The 12,346-nt window shown below is 42.4% G+C and overlaps 1 protein-coding gene across 1 annotated transcript; it reads left to right on the top strand.

Annotated features, from left to right (window-relative positions):
* Window positions 1–3,873: 3,873 nt before the first annotated feature.
* On the top strand, window positions 3,874–12,338 carry LOC135514314 (aldehyde dehydrogenase 1A1-like). The gene is made up of 13 exons (XM_064937703.1): window positions 3,874–4,014; window positions 5,325–5,429; window positions 5,627–5,767; window positions 5,907–6,036; window positions 7,728–7,789; window positions 7,927–8,055; window positions 8,820–8,933; window positions 9,168–9,270; window positions 9,417–9,601; window positions 9,987–10,151; window positions 10,297–10,454; window positions 10,766–10,840; window positions 10,947–12,338. Exons 1-13 carry the CDS (start codon window positions 3,892–3,894, stop codon window positions 11,017–11,019), a joined length of 1,563 nt encoding a protein of 520 aa, XP_064793775.1. The 5' UTR covers window positions 3,874–3,891; the 3' UTR covers window positions 11,020–12,338.
* Window positions 12,339–12,346: the final 8 nt, after the last annotated feature.

Below are 12,346 nucleotides of genomic sequence, written 5' to 3'. Positions count from 1 at the left end.
TAAACCTTGAATACACTAAGTTTCTATGTCCAGCTGTACAGGACATTTTCTGCAACAACAGGGTGATCAAATTAAGATCCTACATCTTTATGTTCCTCTGGTAAGTCTCAGAATCCTTGGAGTTGGAATATAATATGTTGACCTTGAACAAAAGCTTTGGTTAAGAAACAATAAGGAATTATCGTAGACGAACATACACTACCTTCCAAAAGTTAAGGGTCAATTAGAAATGTCATTGTTTTGAAAGAAAAACACATTTTTTGTCCATTCAAATAACATGGAATTTATCAGAAATACAGTGTAGACATTGTTAGTGTTGTAAATTACTATTGTAGCTGGAAACTGCTGATTTTTAATGGTATATCTACATACATATATCTAAGGACAGTTTTATTGCTTCTTTAATCAGACAACAGTTTTCAGCTGTGCTAACATAATTGCAAAAGGGTTTTCTAATGATCAATTACCCTTTTAAAATGATAAACTTGGATTAGCTAACACAACGTGCCATTGGAACACAGGAGTGATGGTTGCTGATAATGGGCCTCTGTACGCCTATGTAGATATTCCATAAAAAATCAGCCGTTTGCATCTACAATAGTCATTTAGAGCATTAACAATGTCTACACTGTATTTCTGATCAATTTGATGTTATTTGAATGGACAAAAAAATTGCTTTTCTTTCAAAAACAAGGACATTTGTAAGTGACCCCAAACTTTTGAACGGTAGTGTATATAATATCATACAAGGAAGCCAGCCTACACAAGATAATGCAAAGAGGAATACTTGTACAGGATTGACTCTTTTCTATTTCATGATAGAGTATCAACATTGAAAGCAGGCCACCAATCCAGACTCAGCATTTTGTCTCTATGCTGCATGTTTACTTTATTTGTAACTCTGACTTGCCCTGCTTTCTCTATGTTTCTGGCGTCTGTGCAAATCCTCTCTCCCCATATCCCTCCATATCCCTCTCTTCCTCTCTCCAATGGGTCGTCGGTTCCACTCAGGCTCAATTGTGGGACACCCGGTGCTGTCAGGCTGCGACGCCTCCTTTGACCGACCTAGGCCCAGGCCCAGTCCCAGTCCAGGCTGAGTGATCCGGCAGTCCCGCCACTCCTCCTCCCTCCCGTCATTAGCACAGCCACTGGGGCAACACGTGTCATGGAACCATGGCGACAACCAACACAGACTAGACTCACTGGAGACACCACCAAGGAACCTCCCAGGACCCTACCATACACACAGGCACGCACACACAAACACATACATTACTACACACAGCAAATACAGATGCACATATCCTCACACACACATGCATGCACGCATCACATACGTAGAGCTGATTAAATGTCTATTGGGTTGGGATGCGGTCATTAGTTGCAAATAGCACTGATGAGGCTTTTGTTCCTTCTTTCTGGCATACAGATGTTCAGTTTTATAAGACACCCTCGAGCCTAATTTCATTGACAAGGATATCATCCTCATCCTCATCGCCACTGCAATTGGCTCAAAGAATCAGCCTACTAAGTGAGTCCAAAATGTGCGCTGAGTTAGCGACAAAGAGAAAAATGCATCAGCGTATGGCTCTTTTTCACGGCACATTACAACACTCCACAACGCAGCTCCGCTGTGCTTTTCATTATTTAACTAGGGTTAATTACGAAGGTTATGTTGTCTAAGCCCAGGGGTCATTTTCAAAGGACTTTGCGTCTTTCCAGACAGGCTACACCAAAATAGAGCCACACCAGACACAGTTATGCGATGGTATTGTTCCTGGGAGACAGCGGGCCAGCAGGGGGCCCTTATCAAAGCTAAAATCTTCCCAATTATTATGTTCACCGCCTCCAAATCGGGCGTGCAATATCCCAAAGTGGTGTAAAACTAGTCCCTTTTTTAAATTTCCCTTTCAGCAGAGATAAGTGGTTTGGACCAATGCAAAGGTGACGGGGAAAGACAAGAGGTGGCTCTCACATCAAAAAATGACATGCTGCATTTCACGGTCATGGAAGCTGAGCGGTATGCGTGCTTGCCTCGCGGCCAGTGGACAACAAGCGTGGTGTGTAAAGTGGAAAATAGGGATTGGTTCTATTTGAACAGTGATTAGCGTATGGGCCCAAAGGCGTGGGTCCCTGGTGGGTGCGACAGCTACGTGATTCTCTGTTGGTCCCAGTAAGAAGTGGGTATTTTTTTTTTTACCAGTGAGTGCAACTATATAAGAAGGGTGGTGGGTCTGCGTTGGGTGCTTTTGCCTTTCTCAAATTTGGGGCTGCAGTGAAGAGAGTTGAAGACATGCCGGTGATTGGAGTTGAGAACGTTCCATCTGCAGGTGTACCATCTGCATGCACAGGTAAGACAGCCAAACTCAGGTCCATTGCGTCCAGTCATTTATTTGTTTCTCACAGTCTGCTAATGCCATACGTCACAAGTCAAGGTTAATTAAGTTATAATAAATGTACCTTTTTCTTGTGTAAATAACCTGTTTTTTTTGACATACCATAATTATGTTTGGTATAAAGTTTGGATTTAGAAACTATTTGGATTTTATTTTAAAATTAAACTAAAAATACTTTTCACATCATCAAGTGAAGACAGTACAATAACTTTAACTTTTTTTCTTCAGGAGTACATGAAAATGGATACATTTTCTGTAAATGTGACTTTGATTTTATAAGAATGTCAGCCGATTACGAAAACGACTGCTGTGAAATATTATCCATGAAATATAATAGGCTAATACATTTTGAATTCTGTGTCTTTCTCAAGTAGTGCTTCAAAATGCAGAATCAGTTACAATCAGCTACAATCAGAGTAATGTTCATGCAAACACAATGTCAATACGATGCATTGTTTCTAAAGTATTTTTTCCCAAGTAAACTTTTTTAAGACACAACTTGAACTAATTGTTAAATTGAACATGTTACACACATGACTAGCAATGAAATCCTGGGTCACTAAATAGTCCAGTTTTATTGTCGTAAAAAAAATTGTATCACAAAAAAAACAGCTCTATCAACATATTTGCCAACTACTGTCTGACAAGAAACATTTGTCATTCATGTCCAATAACTAAACAGTTTTGTGTTCATTAGGAGACACAACAGGTAGTCCCTCCCCGTTTCAGTCCATGTGATGCCAAAAGTGACACGATAATGATGGTTGAAAAAGTAGACTGAAAACATTTTTAAAACCTTTTGCAATGGAAAACAAAAATCAGCATTTTGTCCAGATAGTTCCTCCATGTTTCACTCTGTTTTGTTTAATTTAGTGCCTAATAAACATGACCCTGCTGTCCTCAGGTTCCCTCTGTAGCCTAATGAGATGAGATCAGGGCTCTGGAGCCAGCACCGCCAGCCCCGACTTTATGGTGCCAGTCGCGACCTCTGACCCCTTAGTGTGAGGCAGTAGCAGATGCCAATATCTCATTTGGCACAATTTTCATATGGTATATTCTGTAGGGAAGACAATTATATAGGGATGACAACATTTGCACACTTGCTCTTGCGAGTACTATGCGCGCTCACACGGGCACACACATTGCTTGTATTGCTTTTAGTAGATTTTACTGTGGTATTTTTACTTTCGTGTGTTGCCTTTCTCTTTTCGTAGTTTGGACACTTGATTGGTCAGTTTGATTTAGTTAAATGTCCACCAACCACGTCTCTTTGATAGAACCCGTCACTGTGAAGTTTTCACAGGTTCTCACCATCCCTCCAATCAGGTTGAACAATGCAAATCACCCCCTTCCACAGGTTTGCCTATTGTCCAATCAGTGCCTCTCAATGAGAGGAAGGGGCAGGAGACGGTAGGTGGGATGGGAGAGGGGCATGTGTTCAGCCCAGTGTCATACAATTTCACCTTTCGCTGTCCCAGTAGGAAAACAGGGCAACATGAGCTCCGAGCCAGGAAACTGCCAGAACCACCAGGACCATGATCCGGACCACGGAGACGCCGGGCCAGCTAAACAGACCATGCCCATGCCCGTCCCTAACCTGGAGGTCCAGTACACTAAGGTCAGCTGGAACAATCTTTATAGCTAATGAAGTATGTCATGATGTTTGTGTAGGTTATGTATTCTCTTTTGCTTTTTGTTTTAAGTGTTGAATTTTGTGGAGTACTTTGCTGCTAAAATCATCTATGCATCATTAGTTTTAGGAGTATTTTGTAGTTTGGGTGGTGAAAAAGCTTTTGCTCCAGTGAATATCACACAGTATGTTGTGAAGTCCAGTCTTTTTCCAGATGTCCCCTCTCTAAATCTTCAGCTACAAAATGCTGTCTAAACATCTCCATGCGCTGATGCATTTGATTTATAATGGCATATTTCATTAATAGTTCTTCATGAATACTTTGTGTGTGTATGTGTGTGCGTGTGTGCGTGCATACGTGCGTGCTTGTGTGTGTGTGTGTGTGTGTCTGTCTATTGGAGATGTAGTAGAATAAGTGTGGTATTTACATCCCTTTGGCAAGACGGTTCCCAGGAGCAGAGGAAGTCAGTAAACTGTTTACTGTGATCTTATCAGAAAGTTTATTACAGTAGAGTTACCACGATTTATTATTTTAATATATTGACTTACCAACAACACTCAGATGCATCTAATCAAGTGAAAGGATTTAATCAAAGGTTAATCTTCCTTATACATTAAACAGAGATCTGGTCAGGACAAAGCTATAAAACATGCTCTACTGAGGATAAAAATCTAACTCATTGTTATGGAGTCTGTTCCCTGAAATGGAAAACTATGCTCTCTGCCAGAGGCCCGTGGTCATGGATGACAGGAGGGAGGGCGTTCATTAGCCTGGTCCCAGATCTGTTTTCTCTATATAGCCAACTCCCATGGTCACTGTTTTGTTATGTTTTGGCATGTCAATTTCCATAGTTGTCAAGACAACGCAAACAGATCTAGGATCAGGTTAGGAGTTCATTGACACAGGAGTGTTTGTGTGTAGTGTACAGTATACACTGAGTGTACAAAACATTAAGGACACCTGCTCTTTCCGTGACATTGGCTGACCAGGTGAATCCAGGTGAAAGCTATGAGCACTTACTTAGGTCACTTGTTAAATCCACTTTGATCAGTGTAGATGACGGGGAGGAGAACAGCATAAAGAATGATTTTTAAGTGTGACATGGGTCGTGTATGCGTGCCATTCAGAGGGTGAATGGGCAAAGAGGAGGTGCAACTCAATATTAGGAAGGTGTCCTTCATGTTTTGTACACTCAGTGTACAACACCAGCTTGGGGTTTGTTGGGTCTGTGTGCAAGGCCTTTTCATTAACGTCATCTGTTTTGCTGTTGTGTCTTTCTGTGATTTGGGGAGATCAGATATTCATTGATAACGAGTGGCATGAGTCCTGCAGCGGACGGAAGATGCCAGTTCACAACCCTGCCACTGGAGACCTGCTGTGTGAGGTAGAGGAGGCAGACACCGTGAGTGACATTGTCAATTAGTCAAACAATCAATCAATACATTTTTTTGTGTGTGTGGTTCTTTGAGTACGGTTGAGAAAGAGAGAGAGTAAGAGGGTGTGTGTTCATGCGCTTGTGTCTGTTTGCGTGCCTGTGTGACTTTCGTAAGTGTGCCTGTCTGTGTGGATGTGTGTGCCTAACTTTCCTTTCGTACACAGGAGGATGTGGACAAGGCGGTCCAGAGTGCTAGGGCAGCCTTCCAGCTGGGGTCTCCATGGCGATGCATGGATGCGTCCGACAGAGGGCTGCTGCTCAACAGGCTGGCTGACCTGGTGGAGAGGGATCGCCTCAGACTGGCTGTGAGGAACACACACACACAGTCTAACACTGCAAGTGCTCAACAACCATATGTCCCACATGTTCCATACCTGGGCTCAACATTTGTTATGCATTTGCTAGATGTTGCTGAGGAGTTCTGTTTAATGTATATGTACTCAGACGTTGGAGGCTCTTGACTCGGGGAAGATCTTCCTCATGGCGTACTTTGTGGATCTAATGGCCACTGTTAAAACCCTGCGTTATTATGGAGGATGGGCCGACAAGATACAAGGCAAAACCATTCCTGTAGGTGAGTTAATCCGCAAACACTTTAATTTGACCATCTCCCAAATATGAGATCATATCCACCCGATTGACATGAATATACTGTATTAAATGATGTGTATCAACAATTGTGTTTACATACCGTACCAGTCAAAAGTTTGGACACACCAACTCATTCAAGGGTGTTTCTTTATTTTTACTATTTTCTACATTGTAGAATAATAGTGAAGACATCAAAACTATGAAATAACACATATGGAGTCATGTAATAACCAAACAAGTGTTAAACAAATCAAAATATATTTTAGATTTTAGTTTCTTCAAAGTAGCCACCCTTTGCCTTGATGACAGCTTTGCACACTTGGCATTCTTTCAACCAGCTTCATGAGGTAGTCACCTGGAATGCATTTCAATTAACAGGTGTGCCTTGTTTAAAGTTAATTTGTGGAATTTCTTTCCTCCTTTATGCGTTTGAGCCAATCAGTTGTGTTGTGACATGGTAAGGGTGGTATACAGAAGAAACCCCTATTTAGTAAAAGACCAAGTCCATATTATGGCAAGAACAGCTCAAATAAGCAAAGAGAAACAATAGTCCATCATTACTTTAAGACATGAAGGTCAGTCAATACGGAACATTTCAAGATGCAGATGCAGTCCATCAAGCGCAATGGTGAAAGTGGCTTTCATGAAAGGGAGACCCAGAGTTACCTCTGCTGCAGAGGATAAGTTCATTAGAGTTACCAGCCTCAGAAATTGCAGCCCAAATAAATGCTTCAAAGAGTTCAAGTAACAGACACATCTTAACGTCAACTGTTCAGAGGAGACTGCGTGAATCAAGCCTTCATGGTCAAATTGCTGCAAAGAAACCACTACTGAAGGACACTAATTTGAAGAAGAGACTTGCTTGGCCAAGAAACACGAGCAATGGAAATTAGAGCAATGGAAATCTGCCCTTTGGTCTGATGAGTTCAAATTTGGGATTTTTGGTTCCAACCGCCATGTCTTTGTGAGACGCAGAGTAAGTGAACGGAGGATCTCTGCATGTGTGGTTCCCACCGTGAAGCATGGAGGAGTGATGGTGTGGGGGTGCTTTGCTGGTGACAATGTCAGTGATTAATTTAGAATTCAAGGACACTTAACCAGCATGGCTACCACAGCATTCTGCAGCGATACGCCATCCCATCTGGTTTGCGCTGTAATGACCCAACACACCTCCAGGCTGTGTAAGGGCTATTTGAACAAGGAGACTGATGGAGTGCTGCATCATATAACCTGACCTCCACAATCACCCAACATCAACCCAATTGAGATGGTTTGGGATGAGGTGGACCGCAGAGTGAAGGAAAAGCAGCCAACACGTGCTCAGCATATGTGGGAACTCCTTCAAGACTGTTGGAAAAGCATTCTAGGTGAAGCTGGTTGAGAGAATGCTAAGAGTGTGCAAAGCTGTCATCAAGGCAAAGGGTGGCCACTTTGAAAAAACTCCAATCGATAATGTTTTTTGATTTGTTTAACGCTTTTTTTGTTACTACATGATTCCATACGTGTTATTTCATGGTGGTTCTATAGTGTACAAAATAGTAAAAATAAAGAAAAATCCTTGAATGAATAGGTGTGTCCAAACATTTTACTGGTACTGTAACAATTATGAAATAGTTTCAAAGGACAGAACAGCAGACTTACTGCCCAAATTCCTTTACATGTCATTGTCTTCAGATGGAGAGTATTTTACCTACACACGACACGAGCCCATAGGGGTGTGTGGACAAATCATTCCAGTAAGTAAATCCCCTTTGTGTGTGTGTGTGTGTGCGTGCGTGCGTGCGTGCCTGTGTGCGTGTGTGCGTGTGTGCGTGCGTGCGTGCATGTGTCCTCAGCTCTCATATAACCCATACCTTTACTCCTCTGAACGCAGTGGAATTTCCCTGTGATGATGTTTGCCTGGAAGATCGCTCCAGCTCTGTGCTGTGGGAACACTGTAATCATCAAACCAGCTGAACAGACGCCACTAACAGCCCTGCACATGGCCTGCCTTATCAAAGAGGTAGACTACACACATGTGAACACGCACATCCACCTCTAATACTTCAGAGGTATTCTCACAACACATTAGCCGCACCCTAAAGATATGTTGTGCTTAACTCAACGACTATTACTCACCCTCAACCTCAAGGATGAAGTGTGTTTTTTGAAGTTACGCCTAACCCTAGAGGCTCCTGAGCTCATTGCAGTCATTGCCTTGACGAGCTCAGCCAGGTCCCCCATTATGTCAGTCAGTATTCGACGTCCATCCATGTCTGAGGACGTCAGGAGTTGACGTGGAAACCGGCCACTAGGGGCAACAGTGAGCTCTGTTATCTTCGACGGGGGTGGCGGATGGACATAGGCATCTGACTCTGATTCCAAAGGTTGCACGTTTCAATCAAATGATAGAAAGTTGTTTTTGATATCCCAAACCAAAACTTAAACCTTACTGTAACCATTCTGAGTTAATGCCTAACCTAAAGCATTTCCAGTTCATGTCTGAACTTAACCCTAACCTTCAAAATAATGCCTAAACTTAACCTTAAACACTTTGAAATGTGACATTTGGAAGAACTTCGGAATTTGACGATTGAGAAACATGGATGAACATCTAATTCTGAAGTGAGACTATGAGAGCTGGTAGAACTAGCTAATGGCATAATGTTGTTGAGGCACGTCCATAATTAATGATTCCTAAATCAGACATTTTAAAAAATATAGACCTGAGTTAATAAGATCATGTTGTGTTGGTCTCTTTCATTCTGTGTGTGTGTGTGTGTCCAGGCTGGTTTTCCCCCGGGCGTGGTGAACGTGCTGCCAGGATACGGTCCAACGGCAGGCAGTGCCATTGCTCATCATATGGACATTGACAAAATAGCATTCACTGGATCAACTGCTGTACGTATTCAGAGAATGACCCATTCACTTTCAATCATGACACATGTCACTGATTATCCAAACCTTAGTTCACAATATCCTTTCTGTTAGACCAGATTCTGACGTAATCTGCTATCTCCTAAACCAATAGCCCAGTGCCCTCCCCATTTGGTGTGAATGGTTGCCAGATAGGATGGGGGGTTTTGGTATTAGTTATGTTGTAAATTGAGCATTTTTTCCTGTGGTGGTTTCCAGGTAGGGAAACTCATCCAGAAGGCTGCTGGTGACAGCAACCTGAAACGTGTCACTCTGGAGCTGGGCGGCAAGAACCCCAATATTGTCTTCGCAGACTGTGACTGTAAGTGTGCGTGTGTGTGTGTTTGTGCATACATATGCTTGTCTGTGTGTGTTTATGTGTATATGTTTTTGGGATGCGTTGAGTTTGTGTCTGTGTATACAAGTAAGTGTTCATGAACATAACATGAGTGTATATGTGTGTTGTAGTGGAGTATGCGGTGGAGCAGGCCCACAGTGGGCTCTTCTTCAACCAGGGACAGTGCTGTCTGGCTGGCTCCAGGGTGTTTGTGGAGGACTCCATCTATGAGGAGTTTGTTTGTCGTAGCGCGGAAAAGGCCCGTAACAAGGTCCTGGGAAACCCACTGGTACCAGGAGTGGACCAGGGACCACAGGTAAGGTATTGTGGTAGAACACACTGTTATTCCTCAAATGGATAACAATAGCAGTACAGTCCAGTGAGTTCAGGACAGTCGAGTGAGTTCAGGACAGTAGAGTGAGTTCAGGACAGTCGAGTGAGTTCAGGACAGTCGAGTGAGTTCAGGACAGTCCAGTGAGTTCAGGACAGTCGAGTGAGTTCAGGACAGTCGAGTGAGTTCAGGAGAGTCGAGTGAGTTCAGGACAGTCGAGTGAGTTCAGGACAGTCGAGTGAGTTCAGGACAGTCGAGTGAGTTTTAATATCAAAGTCGCAAGATGTGAGGCTTTCATATTAACACTTTTAGAAAGACAGTCAAAGCTTGTGTGGTGATGATTTGTCGGATGTTCTCCTTGTCGGTGCAGATAGATCAGAAGCAGTTTGATAAGATCCTGGAGCTAATCGAGAGTGGGAAGAAGGAAGGGGCCACACTGGAGTGTGGGGGTGGGCCCTGGAACCGGAACAGCCTCTTCATCCAGCCCACTGTCTTCTCTAACGTCACTGACGACATGCGTATTGCCAGAGAAGAGGTAAACACACACACACACACACACACAACATACTCTTTCTCGCACACACACACACATACATACGTGCATGCATGAGAATGCACAAATGATCTGTCTCACTCTCTTTCTCTCCCCCTCCTCTCTTTCTCTCTCTTCTCTGGCTCAGATCTTTGGACCGGTGCAGCAGATCATGCGTTTCCGCACCGTGAATGAGGTAATTCAGAGGGCCAACGCCACCCATTACGGCCTGGCTGCCGGAGTTTTCACCAATGACATCGACAAAGCCCTCACAGTGTCCTCAGCTTTACAGGCCGGCATGGTGTGGTATGTATGGACACCGCCAAAAGCTTTTGACCATTTCGGGCAACATTTTCATCTGGCAAAAGAACACAGATCTGTGCAAATTCTGTAAACCTCATTATAGTCTGGCAGCATGATTACATATGAAACACCTCTTCAACACTGTAGATTAAGGACGTGATTAGTTGTGGATTATTCTGTTTACTCAAATCTAGTTCAATAATCACATCCGTATAACGCACATTGTTGACGGAATGTTTCGAATGAATTTACGCTGCCAGATTTTGTATTTCAAAGGTATTTGAACTGGGCCTTTGATTTCCTCTTTATCATAGGGTGAACTGCTACAATGCCATGAGTACCCAATGTCCCTTCGGAGGGTTTAAGATGTCCGGGAATGGGAGAGAACTGTGAGTCATTCCAGATTTCCAGATTTCTAGAATAAGACCAACATTAATTTATTCAATTAGTATATCTTAGTTTCCTTATTGATTGTACCATGTGTCTGGGTTTCAGAGGGGAGTATGCCCTCCAGGAGTACACAGAGGTCAAGGCTGTAACTATCAAAATCTCCCAGAAGAACTCCTAAGATCTGCTGTACGGTACCATTCAAGTATTTCAGTAGGACTTCCACTGAAATTCTCTATGGACCGACTAGGAATTCTCAGCAACGACCCACAGACTATTGTATGCTATTAGACAAAACAGGGAGTCACTTTCTGTTTAAAACAGCTCTCACAGTGCTCAAGGTTGCCCAAAATTATCATCACCATTTAGACTAGACAGCACCTAATCCGAAACAAGTTTGCATGCACTTAACTTTGTCATCAATTGGTATCATTGATTTATCATATAAACTGCATCCCACTGGTTATTCTGGTCCAATTCAACAGAAAGACAATGTTGTTGGTATAATCATTTGTACACTGTATGTGATCAATTTGAACAGTCCAGTAGTTTGAGATCCGTTGGAATGCTAATTGTGTGGTTTATAGTACATACTGTCTTGTCGTTGTCATTGTCAATGGATAGTGACGGTGTATTTCTGTAAATGTGTGCGTGTGTTTGCTTTTGTAAATCTCCCATAAGTAAGCATATAAAACCTGATTTATCTGGCATAGAGATTCGTAGACATATGTTGTAACTCTTGTATTTTATTGGTTGTAATATCAAAACGGTAGCTCTTTATACCTTCCAGGTTGGTGAAAACAGCCCAATAACACGGCATCCAACCCTTTTCTAACTAATGGGTTTTGTATCTGGAAACAAAGATGGTAGTTTCTATGTAATAACGCTGAATCCGTGCAAGGAAAATGCCACATCACCCATTTCTCTTTAGAGCTACTATTATATCTATTCCACGTAAACGTGTCATGTGGCCTTATTTTGTGTAAAGTGACACCAAATTGACCCGGGCCGACCAAAAGCTAAATAACTCGGTCTTTGAACCGTCTTTTTCCTTTTTAGTTAAGTTAGAGCACGTCACCGAATGTCACTTGTCAAATCTTGTGCATATATTTTTTATCAATAAAGAAACCTCTGATAATGAACTGGACTTTGTTTTTTCACTTAAACACTTTAAGACACTTTACACTACATAAGGCCACGTGACAATTTCATGGGGAATGGATTTAACAGTACACAACTAAAGACGAACAGGTAATGTGGCATTTTCCAGCACTGATTCGGCGTTCTTACATAGAAGGTTCCATCTTCCGATTAACAAACCATGGGCTAATTGGGATGACAGGAAAGGATTGGGGGGAAACTACATTGGTAACTACTACTGTAGTTAAAACATAGTTATTACCCTGTTATTACCGAGTGTGAATGTAAAGTGCTGGAACAAAAAAAAGTACTACAAATGCATATCTTACAAACTATTAACATACGATTTCAGACTGAAATGAGTAGAA

The sequence above is a fragment of the Oncorhynchus masou genome, chromosome 25 (assembly GCF_036934945.1).
Source record: "Oncorhynchus masou masou isolate Uvic2021 chromosome 25, UVic_Omas_1.1, whole genome shotgun sequence".
NCBI classification, from domain to species: domain Eukaryota; kingdom Metazoa; phylum Chordata; class Actinopteri; order Salmoniformes; family Salmonidae; genus Oncorhynchus; species Oncorhynchus masou.
This window is presented reverse-complemented; position numbering and strand designations above follow the sequence as displayed.

Excerpts from the sequence above, each read along its gene's own strand:
- LOC135514314 (XM_064937703.1), top strand. The coding sequence starts at position 3,892 with ATGAGCTCCGAGCCAGGAAACTGCCAGAACCACCAGGACCATGATCCG. Across the intron at positions 9,271-9,416 it reads TGTCTTCGCAGACTGTGACT|TGGAGTATGCGGTGGAGCAG; the intron begins GTAAGTGTGCGT and ends TGTGTGTTGTAG. Across the intron at positions 10,152-10,296 it reads TGCGTATTGCCAGAGAAGAG|ATCTTTGGACCGGTGCAGCA; the intron begins GTAAACACACAC and ends TCTCTGGCTCAG.